The following is a 22302-nucleotide window of genomic DNA, read 5'->3' as shown; positions in this document are numbered from 1 at the left end:
AAAAAACTACTTGGTTGCACATGCATGGCTTGAAAACAAAAAAAAAAAAAAAAGGAATATGTGCAGTTGAAGAAAATGCAGTTTGAAAGTTTTAGTCGATGTATATGTAGATTTATGGCTTTGAATGTGACTCCATTTACTTAGAAGATGAAAATCTGACCCTTAACCTCTGCAGCTCATTTCCTTTGCTGACATGAAGCTCGCAATGGTCCTGAATTTAATTTAATCAGTGTCAGTTTCATTCTGCTTTAACTGACAACAGCACTGTTTTTAACAGTGATTATTATGTTAAAAACCACCTAAGAAATCAAAATTTTGATTTTATTTATTAACAAATAATGGAAATAAATTGTGAAGGGAATTAACATTCTTAAAAATTTTACCATTGTCTACTCTAATAATAGATTTTATAATAATAATAGTGTTTTTTTTTTTGTTTTTTGTTTTTTTTTTTTTGCATTGTCAAATTTCTTATGCGGATTAATTCGTGTGTTTAAGTCTTTGAATTTTTTTTTTTTTTTTTTTTTTAGCCCTTCTTTCACTGTTCACCACATGATGTCACTCGAGACCGTGGAATATTTCTAGTTGACTCCTCCACCCGTGTTTAAAAAAAAAAAAAAAAAAAAAAAAAATCGTTACTGCTCACAGCCTCCCAGACGCTCGGGTGCTGTTGTACCTCGACGAGCATTGTAGCAGCAAAACATCGGAGTTTTTGATGGATTAATATATTTTTTACAAAAACGATTGACTGGATGACGTCATTTTTGTGACATTAGCGATGGATGTTGATAGAAAAACGGACCACACGTGGATTATTTTCGTTGCGTTGCTTTCTCTTTGTGGCGGATCCGCCTCGCAGTTATCTTACTCCATTAACGAGGAGGCGAACAAAGGCACCGCAGTGGGAAACATCGTAAAGGATCTAAACCTCAACGTGCATGAACTGGAGGACAGAGACTTCCGAATTGTATCGGGTTACAGTAAGAAATATTTCGATGTGAATCTGCAAACAGGACATTTGTTTGTGGATGAGAGAATAGACAGAGAAGAATTTTGTCCAAATACGATCAAATGCTCCCTTCAAGTGCAGGCTGTTTTAAATAATCCCATGAGTACACACCGGGTAGAAGTCAACGTTTTAGATATAAATGATAACTCGCCTATTTTTCTTGAACAATCCCATGTTCTTCGTATCTCTGAGTTATTGTCACCCGGAGAACGTTATCTTCTTCCAGTCGCATTAGACGCAGACATCGGCAGCAACTCAGTGCGGAGTTACAAACTCAGTCAAAATGAACATTTTTCACTTGATGTACAAAGCGGCGGAGAACACAGTGTGTCTGCTGAGTTGGTGCTTCAGAAAGCTTTAGACCGAGAAAAACAGGCTGTCATGTCATTGGTTCTAACAGCTGTGGATGGAGGTAAACCTCCGCGATCAGGAACAATGCAGTTAACAATAAATGTCATCGATGCAAACGACAACACACCCGCTTTTAGTAAATCGCTTTACAAAGTTCGTGTCAATGAAAATGTTAATCCTCCAACACTGGTTATTAAGTTAAATGCAACAGATATAGATGAAGGCATGAACGGCAAAATCCTTTATTCGTTCATCAAACGTGGAAATATTGATCCATCTGAAACATTCGATATAAATTCAGAAACAGGAGAAATTACTGTAAAGGGTAAATTAGACTATGAAGAGACGCCTGCTTACGAAGTGAGAGTTCAAGCGACAGATAAAGGTCATCATCCCCGCAGTGGGCACGCAAAAGTTTTGATAGAGATAACAGATGAAAATGACAACGCCCCTGAAATAGCTGTGACATCACTTATGACCCCTGTCAAAGAAGATGCAAAGCTCGGGACAATCGTTGCTTTAGTTACAATAAGTGACAAAGATGGGGGAAATAATGGCATGACGAACTGTAAAGTTCTGGGTTCTGTTCCATTTAAGCTTAATTCCAAATTCAAAAATGATTATTTATTAGTAGTAGACGGGTCTTTGGACAGAGAAACAGTATCTTCCTATAATGTCACTATTTCAGCTGCAGATGGAGGAAACCCGCCTCTGTCCAGTGTCAGGGTCATTAAAGTTCATATTTCTGATGTCAATGATAACACACCTCATTTTACAGAGCCTGTAATTAATGCTTATGTGAAAGAAAACAGTCAGTCAGGATCTACTATTTATACAGTAAATGCTTTTGATCCAGATTCAGATGTTAATGCAAAATTAACATACACAATATTAGATGACTTTCTCAGAAAATTCCCAGTTGCATCTGCAATAAACGTCAACTCAGAGACTGGAGAAATAATCACTTTGCAGTCTTTTAACTATGAGGGGTTAAAAACATTCCAGTTTAAAGTTCAGGCCACAGACTCTGGTGTTCCTCCACTCAGCAGCAACGTGACTGTGAACGTTTTCATCCTGGATGAGAATGATAATAATCCCTCCATTCTTGCTCCCTATTCTGAGCATGGCTCCGTGAATAGTGAGAACATTCCCTATTCTGCTGAAGTGGGATACTTTGTGGCAAAGATCAGGGCTGTAGATGCAGATTCTGGATACAACGCACTGCTTTCTTATCACCTCTCTAATCCCAAAGGAAACAATCTGTTCCGGATCGGAACCAGTAGCGGAGAAATCAGGACTAAGAGGAGAATGAGCGACAATGACCTGAAAAGTCACCCGTTGGTGGTGCTGGTTTGTGATCATGGAGAACCCTCTCTGTCAGCTACTGTGTCTATTGATGTAGTGGTGGTTGAAAGGACAGCTGACATCCAGACTCAGTTCAGACATGTACCAATAAAGGAGGACAGCTTCTCTGTTTTAAACCTCTATCTGCTGATCGCCATTGTGTCGGTGTCAGTGATCTTTCTGCTGAGCCTCATCAGTTTAATAGCTGTCAAATGCCACAGGACAGATGGCAGTTTCAGCAGGTACAGCGCCCCAATGATCACCACCCACCCTGATGGGAGCTGGTCTTACTCGAAATCTACTCAGCAGTATGACGTGTGTTTCAGCTCAGACACACTGAAGAGCGATGTTGTGGTTTTCCCCACACCGTTTCCACCTGTAGATGCAGAACTGATTAGTATAAATGGAAGTGACACTTTTACTAGGACTCAGACTTTACCCAGCAAGGACAAGGTGAGTTGATCACACTCCTGTAATCACCTTGATGTTCAGTGAGTTTTGGGTGGATTTGGTTGTTCCTGGGGTTCTGCCAGAGGAGACAGACAATGTATAATTTTGTGACCTGGTGGATAGGGAGGTGTACTTGTGACCAGAGGATCTAACGTTCGATATCTTGTCATACAAAAAATTTACTGTTACTCTTGAACAAGATCCCTCTTAGCGTGCAGTTGTGCACCTTGCATGACAGCACACTGACATCCGTGTGTGTGTGTGCATGCGGGCATGTGTGTGTGTATATATATATATATATACATATTTACAGTCCATTTACGCACACGTGTAGTAGTTCACATACCTTCTGCAAAACAACATGAATTTAAAATAGGGAATTTCAGTTTTCAGTTTTTCTTGCATATTTATCCCCCCATTACATTTTGCATAACCCCTCTGACAACTCATCTGCATATTTGTACATCTGTAAATAATATTTTAAGTACGTGTGTGTGTGTGTGTGTGTGTGTATGTGTGTGTGTGTGTGTGTATATATATATATATATATATATATATATATATATATATATATATATATATATATATATATTAGTTAACTTTTATTGCACCTTTTACTTTTTTAGTGTTTATGATTGCGTGCTTTTGCTATGTTGTTGTTATTGTTTTTGTCAGCGCAGGTACAAAGACACTTTTCACTGCATTTTACCATATTATATATTTGCATGTGACAAATAAACATCTTGAAAATTGAAATCTTGAAATGTTATATTCCTGGACAGATGACCAGCAGAGTCTCTGTCCACGGTTCTGAAACTTTCCTCTCTTTCCTTTGCATTAACAGTGGCCACCTCATTTTTGTTTCAGTTTTTCCATTTTATTTTCTATGTATTTCCGGAGTGCTGCTGACATGATCTTGCTTATCAGAAATTCTTGTTTGTGTTGAGTTAGACGTGGTTTTATATGTTGTCGCACCTCTTCCCATTTTTGATGGGCTCAAGCTGAAAAATGTATCCAAAACTGTGCGTCATTTTTATAACTCTAACAGTAGGTGGCAGTGTAGACCACAAGTTGTTGTTTGGCTGCTTTTTATGGTCTGCTCCTCTCATTATAACTCAGTCCGACCGCCCTTTGTGAGGAAAAAAAGAGACGAGTGGTACAAAACGTGGAGCGCGATGCCCGATGTCATCCTGTGGACATGTAAATGCTTATGTCTTTTATTAATTTGCAGCGATGGAACGCAGAGGCGACGTTGCAACGATTTGTCTCCAAATAGTCGTTTTGCTGTCTTTGTTTGGAGAGTCTGCGGCGCAGCTTTCGTTCTCTGTGGCCGAGGAGGTTGAAAAAAGCACGGCAGTGGGAAATCTCGCAAAGGATTTACAAATAACCGTTCAGGATTTGGAAAAACGGGATTTACAAGTTCTATCACGGAACACTAAGAAGTATTTCGACGTGGATTTAAAAACGGGCACTCTCTATGTTTTCGACAGGATCGATCGTGATGAGCTCTGCCCGAACACGGTGAAATGCTCCCTCACCGTAGAAGCCATTCTGAGCCATCCGACCAATCTGCATCGCATCGAGGTTCAAATTATTGATATTAACGACAATGCGCCCACATTCCGTGAAAAGGAGAAGGTTTTTTATATTACAGAAACATCCGTTGCAGGAGAGAGATACTTACTCCCCATGGCCAACGACGCAGACATTGGCAGCAATTCGGTAAAAAGCTACAAGCTGAGTCCGAATGAATATTTCTCAGTGGATGTGCAGGGCGGCGGCGATCACAGTGAGTTAGTCTTGCAAAAATCCTTAGACAGGGAGAAACAGTCTGTCATCCATGTCACTTTAACCGCTTTTGATGGAGGAAAGCCAGCACGGTCAGGAATATTAAAAATAACAATACATGTAATGGATGTAAATGACAATACGCCTCTATTCAGCCAGCCTCTTTATAAGACCCGGGTGAGTGAAAACGTTCCAATAAATACATCATTACTGACTGTATCTGCCACAGATTTAGACGAAGGAATAAACAGTGTGATTGTGTATTCGCTTATTGAAAGAGGGAACTTCAATCCTGAAGAATTTTTCTCCATAAACCCAGAAACGGGTGAAATAAGAGTGAGGGGAAAAATAGATTATGAGCAGAATACAGCATTTGATATTCGTGTCCAGGCAAGCGATAAAGGCACTCCTTCTCGAACTGGGCATGGAAAGGTGTTGGTGGAAGTCACGGATGTAAATGACAACATTCCAGAAATCATCATTTCATCTCTTATGAGTCCTGTTAAAGAGGATGCTGAGATAGGAACGCTGGTTGCTTTAGTGGCTGTAACAGACAAAGATGGGGGTAATAATGGTCTCACTGCAGCTCAGGTTATTGGGTTGGTGCCTTTTAAACTCAAGCTCAATTACAAAAACTATTACTCACTCAGTGTTGACAGAAACCTTGACAGAGAGAGTGTTTCTCAATATGACGTCATAATTCTAGCCACCGATGAAGGCAGCCCACCTCTCTCGAGTAGCAGTGTTATTTCAGTTTATATTTCTGATGTGAATGATAATGCGCCTCAGTTCTCAGAGCCTGTGATGAACATATATGTGAAAGAAAACAGCGCAGTCGGAGCAACTATCTTCACTGTAACTACAGTTGATCCTGATACAGAAGAAAACGCAAAGGTAATATACTCATTAGACAGCATCTCAAAAGGTTTTCCGATAACTTCAGCTGTAAATATTAACTCAGAAACTGGAGAAATAATGAGTTTACAGACTTTTAACTATGAGGAGTTAAAAACATTCCAGTTTAAAGTTCAAGCCACAGACTCTGGTGTTCCTCCACTCAGCAGCAACGTAACTGTGAACGTTTTTATCCTGGATGACAATGACAATAATCCCTCCATTCTTGCTCCGTATTCCGAGCACGGCTCTGTGAACAGTGAGAACATCCCCTATTCTGCTGAAGTGGGATATTTTGTAGCAAAGATCAGGGCTGTAGATGCAGATTCTGGATACAATGCGCTGCTTTCTTATCACTTGTCTGAGTCCAAAGGAAACAACCTGTTCCGGATCGGAACCAGCAGTGGAGAAATCAGGACAAAGAGGAAAATGAGTGACAATGACCTGAAAAGTCACCCGTTGGTGGTGCTGGTTTGTGATCATGGAGAACCCTCTCTGTCAGCTACTGTGTCTATTGATGTAGTGGTGGTTGAAAGGACAGCAGACATCCAGACTCAGTTCAGACATGTGCCGATAAAAGAGGACAGCTTCTCTGTTTTGAACCTCTATCTGCTGATTGGCATTGTGTCGGTGTCAGTGATCTTTCTGCTGAGCCTCATCAGTTTAATAGCTGTCAAATGCCACAGGACAGATGGCAGTTTGAGCAGGTACAGTGCCCCAATGATCACCACCCACCCTGATGGGAGCTGGTCTTACTCGAAATCTACTCAGCAGTATGACGTGTGTTTCAGCTCAGACACACTGAAGAGCGATGTTGTGGTTTTCCCCACACCATTTCCACCTGTAGATGCAGAACTGATCAGTATAAATGGAAGTGACACTTTTACCAGGACACAGACTTTACGCAGCAAAGACAAGGTGAGTTGTTCACAACAAAATATAATATTTACTGGTGTTTAATACTATTTCTGAGTATTTTGCTGCTAAGGCAATATTTTGTAACACATAGCTTTGCATAGTCAATTGTACTTACTGAAGAAGATTGCTGATTTGCTCCACAAAGTCTGAAAATAACAAATAAGTTACATTCTGTGCACTGCACATGGACATTGCGCTATCCAGTGGTGGGCACGGCTAACCAAAAAGTTATCTTCAATAACCATTAATCAGATAACTGAAAAGTTATGTTTTATGACGATAAACCGATAAACTGCAAAAAACAAACAAACAACAACAACAACAACAAATAAATCTTTATTACAGATAACTGATAACTATTAGTATTGATTTGGATGCGGCCACATCGGATTACACTGTCGGCTTCTGATAAACCAGTTTCACTTTAAGCACCGCAGGGGCTGCTGGGTAAATTCAAGGATCACAAACACAAAGAACACACGAAAAATGATAAAAAAAAAACAAAAAAAACACTGTCATTATCTTTCAAATGCAGTAAAACATAGTATTAGAAGTAACAGTTTATAGTATAGTTTATAGTATTAGATACACAGTCATTTACGAGCAAAAAGCTGGTGCTTTTTTCACACGCTTTGAACTCTGCGGCTTAAACAACCAAAATACATCCATTAATGCATTGATTGGCAGAGTAAAATACATGTAGTAAATATAAATTCTTACCAGTTAGTTTCAGTGGGATTCATCTGAATAAATAATCCACTGAATCTGAATAAATAATCCACATAAAGCTTCCTTTTTTCAAATCCAAAACAGTGTCTAAATGTGAAGAAAAGTCCCTCCCTCTCTACACACAGCTGCGCCATGAGAGCTCCTCTCCCCCACCGACTGTTGGCTATTAAGTTACAGCCACAAAGAATTCAAATAAAATAATGTTAAAAATATCTGTTTTGTTTTTGTGTCGAGTGGACAAGTAAGTCACTGTAACTTCCAAAGTGAACCTGAACTACCCTACCCACAATGCTACCTGCATCGACCAGCCAATCGCGTTTTGCGCTTAATGATGACATCATCAGCAAGCGACAGGTAGCCAGTCTGCTCAGTGGCTACAAACGCACAACAAACAGACTAAAATGTTTGATTTTAGGTTTTACTAACGTTTTTGACCGTTAAAGTTTACCAGCAAAGAAAATGTTATCGGAGTGAAAGTTATCGGAACTAAATTGGAAGAATATTGGTCCGATGATGGTTTTAAAACTTATCTGAAAAGGTAATCTGATAGCAAAAACATTAGCTTCGATAATTATCTGCTATCGGATTATCTGAACTGTGCCCACCACTGGAGCTATCACACCAAAATGGCATGGAGTGGTCACAATGTTTCTGTGTAGGTTCTCAGTTGTCCAGATGGTTTCCATAGTAGAGAAGCTTGAATCTTCGACTGGACTGGGTTGCTTGACGTGAGGACGTTTTACTTTAAATCGCAGAAGCTTCCTCAGCTAAAATTCTTGCTCTGGTAGTCTGATGGAAGTCAGACTACCAGAGCAAGAATTTTAGCTGAGGAAGTTTCTGCGATTTGAAGCAAAATGTCCTCACGTCAAGAGAATTTTAGCTGAGGAAGCTTCTGCGATTTAAAGCGAAACGTCCTCACGTCAAGCAACCCAGTCCAGTCGAAGATTCAAGCTTCTCTACTATGGAGTGGTCAGATCGCGTGCGGGGGGGGAGGGGAGCTCTGTGAGTGCATGGGTGAGTGAGGGGGAGGGTCCCAGCGATTGACATATCTGAATAGATGGATGAATGAATGAATGAATTTGTTTCGGCGCATACACACACACACACACACATATTCAGCCCAGAACACACCTTACAAAAAAAAAAAGCCTCAGATTTTAAAAATGAGGGATGTAAGACAGGGCACATATTTCACACACATGACCTTTCCAGTCCGATGTGTGTTAAACATCATCGGCAGGTCTTGTGAAAGAGAACAGACACAGTGGTGGCCCACATGTTTGCCTTCCAGAATATTAGACATCTGATGGCAATTGCAACTCATTCATCCAGCACTCCTGTGAAACTGTCACGGCAGGATCCACTCACATTCTTGGTAGTCATAGGGCATCTGTACACAGCTGTCTGACCATGTGACTCTCCCAACTGTGGCTGAAATTTTTCGAGTTTCAGCCTGGATTGGCCTGATTTGCCCATATTCATGTTATCTGTGAAGGAGCCTTAAGAGCTACAGACTGAGCCAAAATAAACATTTCAGTCTGGACGCACACAGCAGCGGAGAGCAGACTGCCTCTCCTGAAATGACGCTACAGAAATCCTTACACCGGGAAAACAACCAGTGATTAAACTCATCTGAATCATGTATCAGGATCCAGCACTTGTCACCAGGGTAACACAAAATGGGGGTGTGTCATTGGTGGGGCCAAGAAATGGAGGCTTCTAAATGGATGAAAAGTGAGGTGATAAAAAGCTTGATATTTTCAATGTCTTTTTTTGTATCGCCCTGTTTTAAGATTTGTATTGCCCTGATTTTATTGCCACAGTTTCCAGGGCAGTAAAATTGATAGGAAAAGTGTATGATTTATCAGACCAATTTTTTCTTGTATCTCATGAGGGCTATTTCACGAGTATAGGGCAGATTTCTGTTGTAATATGTGATAATACAGATTATCTTTGCAGGGGAATGAAGGTCCAAATTATTTTGGTCATGCCATTTTCACTCTCACAATATGGTTGTGAGTCCTGATGCTAACAGTGACCCAAGATGATGTCTGGTTGTCCTTGATACAAGGTCTCTCCAGAGAATCCTTTGGTACTCCTGAAATTACATTGTGTCAAAATAATGGTTGCTCAGGGAGATGATTGATATTAATTTAATTGTGAGGGAAGTCAACTATGAGACCTTAACAGTGTGACTCACTTCCCTGAGCACGATCCAACACTGAGGTTCTTTGGGTACAGCATATCCAAGCAAGTGGAAAAGGTGAAGGGGATTCTCAAGTATCACATGGCTGACAGATGTCAGTTCCTGGGTGGTTGCCAATCAGAATCCAGGTTGCTTACATAGCGTGGCAAATGCAGTGATGTACAGTATCAGGGCACATTAGACATGATTTGATATGACCTGATCTGCTTTTGCTGAATATTATTTTGTCATGAATAAAAGGATAATAATAATTAGCTTTGCTGGCGTTCAGAAATTTTTATATTTGTACTAATCTGTTATTATATATATGCCAGATTTGTTATTTTCTCTCAGATTTCTGCATAAGTGCTGTCCTTGGTGCTGAAATCACAAGCACTTGTGTGCTGCATAAACCTCAGGGCTGATAACAGCAAAGAATCAGAGGTAGTTAAAACATTCCTAAAAATAAAAAAAAAGTTGGAGTCAAAGTGCATGGGCAACACCTGAGTGTTTCTTAAATGTCGTGACGAACAGAGTGCAGAGTATCCCAAATAATCATGTATTTCTTGTATAGGTTGTGTGTGTGCGAGAGCGAGCACTTTTACATATATAATTTCAGGTGCATGTAAGGTAACTGAAAATTACAGGTGAGATGCTGCTCTTAAAAAGGTTGTGGGATCGCTTCCCATCTGGTCCTTTCTGTGTGGCGTTTGCATGTTCACATGTTTGTGTGGGTTCCCTCCGGGTGCGCCGGCTTCCTCCCACTTCCAACGATACCCAGTTTAGATGAACTGGTGACTCTAAGTTGACAGTGGGTGTGTGTGCAAGTGTGAAGGAGATTGTCTGTCTATGTATGGACAAGCATTCTGTCCAGGGTGTACCCCACCTCTTGCCCTATGACTGCTTGGATAGGCTAAAGCCCCCTGTTACCCTTGAAAATGAATGCATGAATGTGTTCTTATTTTGAAACTTGATATATACTGAGCTGTTTTTGACATGTGATGATCTGTAATAACACATTTTAAAAACTTGCATTTGTGATAGAGATCAACTCAACAAAAGCAATGTGACACAATATAAAAGAATTGTGGCAAATCTTATTTTGTGGTCAGACAGAACCTAACAGTGCACATCCACACTGGGGCCAAAGTTGACAAACTGTTATAACTTTCTTATGTCCCATTATGTGGCTGTTACTTTGACTTGGTTTGGATTTAGACATGCACACATACATATAGTTTAGTATTGCAGCCTGTCCTTTTTAAGTTTATATTAAAGATTGAGTCTTCTCTTAAATTAAGTTCAAAGCAGTAGTGTCATTCTGTTTACAGACAATCCATATTTGTAAAAGAGACATTTCTTGATTTTAGGTTCCATGAGACATTGAGCATTTGTATAACTGCAATTGCAACAAGGAAAGGTGGCTTCTTAGAAATATGATATATGTTTTTTGGGAGATATAACTGTTCTGTGTATGATTTAACTTCCACTTTTATATGTGTGAACATTAAAATATTTATTTTAATAAACTTCAGTTTTGTTTTGTTTCAGTTATGGACTATCTAGTCTCCTAGCAAAAAGTCTGTTGTTTGGGGAAAATATTTGTTTAACACACAAATAACTTCATTTCTTCCAGTATTGCAAAATAGGATCTATGTGGTCTGTCCATAAATTAATGGTCCTTTTTTTTTTTTTTTTAACTATATGGATTTCATTTATATGTTTTTACGTCAGACATGCTTGAAACCTCGTGCGCATGCGTGAGTTTTTCCACGCCTGTCAGTGACGTCATTCGCCTGTGAGCACGCCTTGTGGAAGGAGTGGTCCCGCCCCCTCATCGGATTTTCATTGTCTGGAAATGGCGGAATGAAAAGGACTTTTTTCCATCAGAATTTTTTCAGAAGCTGTTAGAGACTGGCACCTAGAAACCATTCGAAAAATTTATCTGGCTTTCAGTGAAAATTTTACGGGCTTCACAGAGAATAAGGACTTTAACTACAGCTTTAAGGACCCCTTTAAGGACGGTTGGTGCGCCGCGCTGCAGCTGCGACGATGCAGCACAAATCACTGGATCATTTCTAATCTGATGTCTCTGTGGATACGAGACCGTCGTGTGCTCTTTCTCTGGTTATCACAAGACCTGGACATCAGCCATTTTCCGGCAGATTTCACTTTTAACAAGAGATTTTGTCATGGAAAGCCGTGCGGAGGCTTCGCGCGTCACGACCGATTCACTGATGAAGCGAGACAAAGGAACACCTCCGTTTCGGAGTGTTAGAGGACAAGTTGGGACATGTTCAGCTCTCCACAAGTTATTTTATACTCACTCGACTGGTAAGCACTGAAAGCCGAGATAGACATGTCCCAACTTGTCCTCTAACACTCCGAAACGGAGGTGTTCCTTTGTCTCGCTTCATCAGCGAATCGGTCGTGACGCGCGGAGGCTTTCCATGACAAAATCTCTTGTTAAAAGTGAAATCTGCCGGAAAATGGCTGATGTCCACGTCTTGTGATAACCAGAGAAAGAGCACACGATGGTCTCGTATCCACAGAGACATCAGCTTAGAAATGATCCAGTGGTTTGTGCCGCATCGTCGCAGCTCGCAGCGCGGCGCACCGACCGTCCTTAAAGGGGTCCTTAAAGCTGTAGTTAAAGTCCTTATTCTCTGTGAAGCCCGTAAAATTTTTACTGAAAGCCAGATAAATTTTTCGAATGGTTTCCAGGTGCCAGTCTCTAACAGCTTCTGAAAAAATTCTGATGGAAAAAAAGTCCTTTTCATCCCGCCATTTCCAGACAATGAAAATCCGACGAGGGGGCGGGACCACTCCTTCCACAAGGCGTGCTCAGAGGCGAATGACGTCACCGATAGGCGTGGAAAAACTCACGCATGCGCACGAGGGTTCAAGCATGTCTGACGTAAAAACATATGAATGAAATCCATATAGTTTTTGAAAAAAATAAAAGGTACGATACTTTATGGACAGACCTCGTATCTATCTATCCGTCTATCTGTCTAACTGTCTGTCTGTCTGTCTGTCCTTTTGATTGTGACAAAGCTGTGTACTGACAAGAAAAAAAACAATTTGTTTGGGAAAATTTTGCTATCCATTGGTTTTATTGACTGCCTCATAAAGGAGTCATTGTGGTATTATGATTCATTTTAAGGTATGCTCAAAACCTCCAAATTCATAATAGTAATTTCATTTTGTCTTCATTCTTCTGTTTTCTACACCCCCTATTCTTCTTTTCAGTATAATGTTATGTCTATGATATATTTATTGACATTGCGCTTGTTCCCTTTTCCCTTCTTCTTCTTCCTCCATGCTAACCAGACCTCTTGCCCATCCCCCTCTCCTCCAGCAGCACTGCCCTTGAAGGGGAGCAGCTGAGAGAACTAACAGGGAATTAGCGTTGATCTCTGCAGATGTGTGCTATCAGCCTCACAGTGATGTAAACACAATTTAATATATTAACATCCTTAATGGGTGCAATAGAAACCCTGATCTAGTCATGCAAAATGATGCTTAAGCATGTCATGCATTCTGCTTTGACTGACTGAACATACTTCATGTTAAACTGGCTATTTTATGCATATTTTAAAATGCACAATATCAGTAGAGTGCAGGATATAATCAGTGAGGTTGAGCTCCCATGTGTTGCCTGTTGATCTGTAATGCTTTCAAGTGTGTTTGTCACTCTGATGTTATGACCTCATTTCAGGGAGTGGCCCAGGACAAACAAACAGTCTGTCCAGTCCAAGCTGGATTCAGGTGGCTGGTTGATGACAGTGGGGAATTTCTGCGTGCACACACTGTACATATTGCAGGTGCTGGGGTTAGCGTGTGATTGAGATATGACAGCGCTGCACCAGAAGATGCTTTATGTTTCTCATATGTAGAACTCATGTCCACACTGCATTCTGTGGCTCCAGGAACAATATCCGCCTGGAATGTCGGCATAAAAGTGTTCCAGTCCATCTCTTACTGCAGCTCTCTGTGAATGTGAGTGAAGAGAGGGGGAGGGTTAGGTAACTTTCCGCTAGTCTCTGCAGCAGCAGCAGCAGCAGCAGGAGGAGGAGGGAGCTTGAGTACCAATTGAGGTATGAGCTCTGCTTGGATCCATCACTCTCCCCTCTTGCTCTGCGGCTGGGCGCGGCAGAAAACACCTAATGCCAATCATGGCCAAAGCCGTTGGGTGGGGCAAAGTCAAGGGTGAACGAAGAGAGGAGGATTATCCATGGAGTTTTTAGGTCACCGTGTTGCCTTGTTGCAGTAGGTGTGTATTCTCTTACCCCTCCCCTTTTTTTCAATTTAATAATACATGTGTGGAGTGTTTCAGAATATGGACATATTCGTGTGCAGATGATTGAAAAATAAAACCAAGATGAAGCATTTATGAGAAGCAGTGACATAACATTCAAAATACATATTTTTCTCACTAACTCCTCTCTCTCCATCTTTCATGATCTCTATATTATGCATAACACTTCCTGTTTCTCTCCATTACAAGGGCGTGTCCTTTGTTTGAGTGAAGCTCTACCATCTGCGGTTACCATGGAGACTACTCTGAACAGTAATGAGATGATGTACTAGTCTTTTTCCAGGGAGCTACCAGCATGTACCCCCCCCCCCCCCCCCCAACCCAGACATCTATTCCAGCATGTGACAAGATGGAAAGAAACAGAGTATGAGGTAGGAGAGAGAGAAGAGGAAAGACATGGACCAGTTACATGCACAATCTTGAGCACACATTCAAAGTCACATAAAGAGAAAAGTATGTGCAATTAAACCCTCTGCATAAGAAAGAGGGCTTTAGAGGAAGACAAAAATAAAGCAATGCAGCCTGGAGCCTTGCAGATGGTGAGAAAACACTGTGGATGAGAAAGATGCAAAACACATTAAATACACACCCTGCAGCTAAGTGAGAGCATCACAGGCTTACAAATTAGTTACAGATGAAAAGAAAAAGAAGAAAAAAAAAACTTCTCATCACCATTCCATTTTCACCTGTTTTCACTAACCCCGCTTTCCATCTGTGCTCCCTCTTAGTGGCATCCGGGTGTTGTTGCAGTCATTAGATTAGCTTTGTCATGCTCAGAACCACGGGTTTCATCCTCTTCCATCCGGCAAGGATAACAAAGCCACAGCATCCTAAGAGGGGAGCGCACAAGCCTGTCTGCTTTTCCAGATAGCTTTGTTTCATGCCACTACAAAATTCATGTTTGATTCATGCAGAAGCAGGAGAGCAAGGAACTGTTTAACTCTTGTTGTGCCCCATAGAGAGGGTTTTGGGCTGTTTTTAGTTGTCTCTTGACCTTTACTTTGAAAGCAAAAAATACACAAGGGATCGGTGCAAACAAACGCACTGAGAGAGAATGTCCCCACCATCCCTCAGTGTGTTCACCTGAGGATTGTGGTCACCTTTGGGCTTTCTTTTTGAAATGTAAATGTGGGGAAGTTTTTTCAAAGACATTGTGACAATGAGAGCTATGAGGCATAACTTTCTGGAATAAACCATAACATTAAAATGCAATTAATCAGTCGGTGTTTGCTGTTATAAGACTTTCTCTATTTTTACCCAAGGCCAAAATATGGCCATCGGGTCCTCCAAAGACTTTGCGTCTGTGCGTCTGTCTGTGGTCAGCATAAGTCCAGTACTATTACTGCAAGGGTCTTCAAATTCACAGGGGACATTCTTGGGGCACAGACCTAGGACAAGTTCAAATATGGCTAACCTTGACCTATTTTAAGGTGCCAAAAGGTCACATTCTATTTCCTATTTTTATGCTCATACGGCCGATGGTATTTTAGCATTGCTTTATATTATATTACAAGGTGTATTCCATTGCATTGGCACATTATGTATTAATTAAGTATTTTGCTTGTAACTGAATAGCCTGGCAATCTGCATCTCATAAATGTCGTAAATGTGCACTCACTTTTTAATGCCCTTGGTGCTGGTCTTTCCCATCTCACCTCCAGAGGGTGCTTTATTTTATAGCTCACGTTTTCTGTTGCATTCACTGCATCAGACATGAGAAATGATCTGGCTATGGTCACAGACGTGTGTGTGTGTGTGTGTGTGTGTGTGTGTGTGTGTGTGTGTGTGTGTGTGTGTGTGTGTGTGTGTGTGTGTGTGTGTGTGTGTGTGTGTGTGTGTGTGTGTGTGTGTGTGTGTGTGTGTGTGTGTGTGTGTGTGTGTTGCCTCTCTCTTTCTTGTTTCCCTGCCTCTGTTCATGTATTTTTCTCTTTCTTCCATGCATGGCTGGGATTATGTTAAAATCTTTTGACTTGGTGCTTCATGGGTGGTGGTGCGATGATCACGTGTCCAATTCTTGCACTACCGGTGTTTTCCAACAGAGGGACCAATTTCAATGTCTGTCTCCTTCTCCCACCTCTGCTCAGAATTCTGCAGACAGAGACAAAGGGCCAGCATCACAGTAAAATCATGTACTTGTGTTTAACATCCACAGTGATCATGAGATTAAGTGTGAAAATAAAATAAACAAAACAACATACATTTCACAAAACATGCAGTTTTCCATTGAATAAATAAAATCCATGTTAATTGTTTTGACCCCATTTCACTGCCATGAGATGGAGTGCTGTCTTTGAAATTTATTGTATTCATTCTTAAGTAATGCAAGTAGTCCCAGTGAATAAATAATTAAGTTGTAAAGAATCACTTAATTCTATTCTTTCTGTTCATCTTAATTTAAATCACTTTATTCTCACTTTCTCGCTCTCTTAAGGCTTTCTTTTTAATTGCATTTTTCTAATTCATTTATTTTGGTTTATTTAACTTTTTTATGATAAAGAGACCATGCCTGGCCAAAAAAGATGCCGTGTATCAACACAACTGCCTCCAGATATTTTCTCTGCATTCTCCCTCTATATTGTGATTTATAAAGAAATATTTATTTGTAGTACCTTGACTTTTCTACCATTATAAATTCCATCAATGGTAAAATATAATTATGGTTATATCTGACTAATCAAACATTATACAAAGACACATTTATTTGGTGATGGCATTTCTTGCCATTCCAAATGACAGCAGAATCGAGAGGAATCCAAATCCAAACATGATCTGACATTTTGAGGGTTTTTTTTACAGACACTGCAGCAAATTTATTGGAGTAGTTAACATATTTACTTAGCCACATTATCTGTCTTGTTTGAATGATTGTACATTTGTTGAGTGAAGGAACAAATACTGCTTCATATTAGGCTGTGACCTATTTTTGACCTCTGTTACTGTCTAGCTCACTGAAGCTGAATATGAAAATAGGGCTGAGGGGGAGGTAATATGAATGGCATTTAGAGTGGCTGACTTACAATATTAATGAGACTGAGTCTTAGCAAAGGAGTGTTATTAATATTGTGGCCATTCTGAATAATTAAAGGACTGAGGATATTAATATTCTGGAAGAAAAAAGTGAAAAGTGGAGTATTCAGACATGATAAACTTCAAATTCTGTCTCCTAATTTATTGCAGCAAGGAGCTGTATTATCTCCGGCACAGTTCCTCTGTTTGAGACCTTCATGTGTCCCTTGGCAATGTTCTCAAATGGCTGTTTCTGTAGAAGAAGGCTAGCTAGTGAAATGAGATACAACTGGGTAGGGGTGGGGGAGTATGTTTGAGGTTTGAGCAGAGTTTATTTAGAAAGAGGCTATGACTATAAAAAGGCACAGACATATAAATTAATTGATGTGCAATTGGAGTATTTTCTATGGAAAATAACATGTGGATGTTTAGGATGAGAGAGAGAGAGGTGGAGTAAGGGTAAGTAAGTCCCTTCAACTTCTCTCTTGTTTCACTCAGTGGTTGCCACAGCAGATCCAATGGGGATCTGCATGTTGATTTGGTACATGTTTTACACCAGATGCCCTTACTGACATAACTCCACATTACATGGAAAATTGGCTGGGATGGTCTTCTGCACTGGAAACAAGGGCACTAACCAATTGGCCGCCACCCCTACAGGGAGGTGGAATAAGGGTAATTCATCAAAATCATCACTGAATGGAATAATAATATTAATAAAAATAAGCCACATCTTTACCATCTGTAGTTTAAGGCTGGAAGAGATGGGTGCATTAAACAAGTATGCTGTACGAGATATTCAAATGTTTATTAAAGCTCTGAAGGTTTAGTGTGTTCACAGGTTTGCATTGTCATGTGGATAATTTGTTTCAGCAGTTGAAATAGTTACACATAATGGTAGAATTGTCCAATTTCAGCCATTACCACAATTTTGCAGTGGTGCAAAACAAAATGTGTGCATATATATACAGGGTGGGCCAATAAAATGTTACCACTTTTTTAATTTGTACAATTAGAGAGTGTACTACAACAACCCACAGACCACTGAGGCCCTGAAGACCAACATCCGTCAGGAAATTCGGGGAATCTCTCTTGAGATGTTTGGCAATGTCATCACAAACTTCAATGTGTGTGTTGCAGTTGTAATCCAAAGAGGACCGTGGATTGAACATGTCATCAGTTATTGAACTGTTCGGAAAACAAGAAACAAAGTGGGAAGCCTTTTGGTATCAAATGTTAATTTGATGCTTCTGTTACAAGTCTGTAAACAAAATTTTTGAATAAGTTCTCATTTCAAAAACTTGTGTACGAAAAAAAAGTGGTAACATTTTATTGGCCCACCCTGTGTGTGTGTGTGTATATATATATATATATATATATATATATATATAATATATATATATATATATATATATATATATATATATATATATATATATATATATATATAAAATATATGTATTGTATTTCATAAGTAAATGGAGCTTTTTGTTATTCCTGAACATATATCCTTCTAGCATATATATATACTATTATGTTTAGCAGTAATTTGTCTTCTTTCAATGAATATCTGGCTGTTATCTCTCCATTTCACCTCCTCCTCTTCATCACTTGGAAGTGTGAAAAGTCACTCTGTATCTACCCACCTGGCAGCAGCAACCGAGTGAGTCACTGTCTTCTCCCAGTCTATTAGACATTATCATTGCTGTGGGCAGACTGGGTGTGGGTGAGCAGAGCAGCACACCAGAAGAGGAAAGAATTGTGTGGGCAGCGGGTGAGGTGAATCTTGATGGTTTAGGGTAATACAAGGTCCTATCTTCAGTGCAAATATGTATGACAAATGTGATGATAGGCCAATCAAATAATGTCAGTGCATCGTGATCATTTGTGAGCCTGCTGTTAAATAAATTTGTGATTGTAATTATATGTGATTTAACACTGAAAGCTAACAGTGTCCCTAATATACACTGCAGTGAATAAGTTGAATCTAAACATGGTGTAAATACACTCTGATGCTGATTGTGTTAAAGGGGGTACCATTTAAATGATCTGTATCCAGTTTAATTGCAAATTTCCTTGAGCTGCATTAAATTAGACTTTAAAAAAAGGTCCCATCTTAACAAAATCATGGTTTCTCCTACCAAGAGTCCCAAACCCAAAATAAATAAATATACAGATGAATTCATCCAAGGTCTGATGCATACCCTATATGCCAACCCAGTCTCATGGCATGTCGTGATTCAGCACCACAAAACATACATTAATCTATTGGTTCGTGATATTGTGACGAAAAGCGCCTCATTTTTGTCATGGCAGCACAAATTCATTATAATTCCTTCTGTGATGGCTGCACGAAATTAAAAGTGAAGCGGGGGCTCGGGTGATTATGGTTAGGGTGGGGGGAAGGAGTAGGTTTAGGTTATGGTTAAGGTTAGGGTTGGGGGTAGGAGTAGGGTTAGTAATAGTGAGATTAAAAAAACCCTGTCATGAAAATTTGACTAATTTCGTCATGGGAGCATGAAAAAAAAAGTGAGACTGGGCTGTGCTGTACACACCACACTATAAATTTGCAAGTACATAAACATACTCTGTAAAACCATTACATGTCTGTAATAGTGTTTTTTGCACAGCTTGAAGGGAATTCTTGGCTGTATAGGGATGTAAGAAAGCAGGCTGTGATGGCCGTGAAAGAGGATAAGGAGGTGTTTGTTAAAGGAATCTGTGAGACTCACCATCTGTAGTCTCATGACCCTTTGCCTGCTTACCGAGGAATCAAAGCACTCAGTTCCTCCACATCTACATCTCATACCACTGCAATGTTGTTGGAGGTTGGCTCAGTCCTGACTGATACCACTGCAGATTAGAAGAAAGGACTTCTTGTTTCAATCTGGAAAGAAAAGGTCTGATATTCTGGATTGCGTCTATTATGAGGATATGACACTGCTCTCTGTGCCAGGGAAGAAGCTTGTAATATGATTCTAAGATGCAGCTCCAGCTACTTGCTGATCAGTGATTGGAGCAGTCTAATTTCACCCCCAGGTAGTCGAAAATTACTGACTGCATTCTGCGAGTACTCGGAAAACACAAGCATTCAGTGAGTATACTTCTATAGCTGCCATGACAGTTCTGAAAGAATTTTCAGTTACTGTGAGTGAAGAACCTGGGAATGATGCAATATTTGTCTGTTGCATCCCCATTTACAACTTCTTGTTTGAGTGGAGTAGAGAAGGCTTGTAAAACAAACAGGTAAATCTAGACTTGAGTTTCCCATGTGTCTTCTGGCAAACTGCAGAAATTTTGCATGTTTGTCTAAAGAAAATCCTCCTTTGAACCATTTCATTATGAAACAGTATAACCGGTGATGCAGGAGACAAAAATTGCACTATGTATGTATTCTCTAGCCAAAACCTCAGTCATCTATAACTCCTGCCAGCCCGTTTTTTTTTTTTTTTTTTTGTTTTTTTTTTGTGCCCACGTCATGAAAAGTGCTTGCTTTTCGTGACATGCTTTATTTATTTTGCTATTTATAATCTTCCCCTTCTCCTAACTCTAGCCATAACCACAGTGTAAGTGTGTATCCTCCCCAAACATTGTTCATGACAACCCCAGACCCCCCTTCACCCCACATTTTGTGCTTCCCATCATAAAATAAATTCATGCCCCCCTTACAAAAAATATCCCATTTTTCTTACCCCCGTCACAAATTCATAGATTAATGTACATTTCATAACTCAGTCAACGAACTGCCGTGAGACTGGGTTACTCCTGCCGAGATATCTGGGTGTCTTGTTGGCTTCCCTCACTAGTCTTCTTACAGCATGGTTACTCAATGCTTGACAACTGCCTACTTGACACAGATGTACCATTTTGTTTGTATTTCTTAATGATTGATGTAAACAAAGTCCAAGACTTGGAAACATTCATGTTTCCATCCTCTGACGTGTCTCACACAACTGGCTGTAAAAATGATGATTGACTCCTTATATTTTAGATAAATTGTCCCTTTCTCCACTTTTTGGAATTTGTTACAGGCCTTAAATGAAATAATGATGTAAATTCACAAAGGAAATACTATTTTGTTTGTATTTCGTAATGATTGATGTAAACAAAGTCCAAGACTTGGAAACATTCATGTTTCTATCCTCTGTTGTCTCACAAAAACTGCCTGTAAAAGTGATGATTGACTCCTTATATTTTAGATAAATTGTCCCTTTCTCCACTTTTTGGAATGTGTTGAAGACCTTAAATGAAATAATGATGTAGATTCACAAAGGAAATACCATTTGTTTGTATTTCTTAATGATTGATGTAAACAAAGTCCAAGACTTGGAAGCATTCATGTTTCTATCCTCAAACGTCTGACAAAAACTGGCTGTAAAAGTGATGATTGACTCCTTATATTTTAGATAAATTATCCCTGTCTCCACTTTTTGGAATGTGTTGAGGGCCTTAAATGAAATAATGATGTAGATTCACAAAGGAAATACCATTTTGTTTATATTTCCTAATGATTGATAGCAACAAAGTCCAAGACTTGGAAACATTCATGTTTCTATCCTCTGACATGTCTCACGAAAACTGGCTGTAAAAGTGATGATTGACTCTTTATATTTTAGATAAATTATCCCTATCTCCACTTTTTGGAATGTGTTGAGGACCTTAAATGAAATAATGATGTAGGTTCACAAAGGAAATACCATTTTGTTTATATTTCTTAATGATTGATGGCAACAAAGTCCAAGACTTGGAAACATTCATGTTTCTATCCTCTGACATGTCTCACAAAAACTGGCTATAAAAGTGATGATTGTCTCCTTATATTTTAAATAAATTATCCCTGTCCTTTTGGAATGTTTTGCAGGCCTCACATGAAATAATGATGTAAATTCACAAAGGAAATGAGGTTGACCATACAAAACGAAATATACTGAGTTCATACTTTATGCAATGAAATGTAAGTGTGTGTGTGGGGGGGGGGGGTGCTATGCATTTTTTTGTATTATCCCAACTTTTTTTCTGATTTGAGGTTTTAAATGCAAAATATATATTTGAAACAAAACAAACACACCTATCCACTTAAAAGATTTGTTGCGCTAAACGCCCGTCATTTTACCTCTATGTGTGTGCGTTTCTTTCGATTGGGTAGAAAATTCTTGAGAAACTGTAGTTTGACCTGATCATCTGCGATGCTCAGAAATCGAGATCTCAGCAGCAGCGCGCATTGAAAAAGGGCGGTGGCACTGACAAAACCCAAGCAAAAAAAAAAAAAAAAAAAAAGACTGCGTCTGTTTTATTTCAGAAGAATGG

The 22302-nt window shown here is 39.7% G+C and overlaps 1 protein-coding gene across 16 annotated transcripts in view; it reads left to right on the top strand.

The window, feature by feature from the left end:
• The window catches only part of LOC117519820 (protocadherin gamma-A11-like), a 911360-nt gene that overhangs the window by 276301 nt on the left and 612757 nt on the right, over positions 1-22302 (top strand). Inside the window, exon 1 of one of the 16 annotated variants that reach the window (XM_034181096.1) lies at positions 656-3157. The exons of 14 other annotated variants lie outside the window; for them this stretch is intronic. In XM_034181096.1, the coding sequence (XP_034036987.1) occupies positions 779-3157 (2379 nt within the window). In that variant the 5' untranslated portion in view covers positions 656-778. Of the gene's footprint in view, positions 1-655; positions 3158-22302 lie in introns of those variants that run through there. One more of the 16 variants, XR_004563444.1, reaches the window with a different exon arrangement.

The sequence above is a fragment of the Thalassophryne amazonica genome, chromosome 11 (genome assembly GCF_902500255.1).
Source record: "Thalassophryne amazonica chromosome 11, fThaAma1.1, whole genome shotgun sequence".
Taxonomy (NCBI): Eukaryota; Metazoa; Chordata; class Actinopteri; order Batrachoidiformes; family Batrachoididae; genus Thalassophryne; species Thalassophryne amazonica.
The sequence above is the reverse complement of the archived record's forward strand: the minus strand, read 5'-3'. Positions and strand labels throughout refer to the sequence as shown.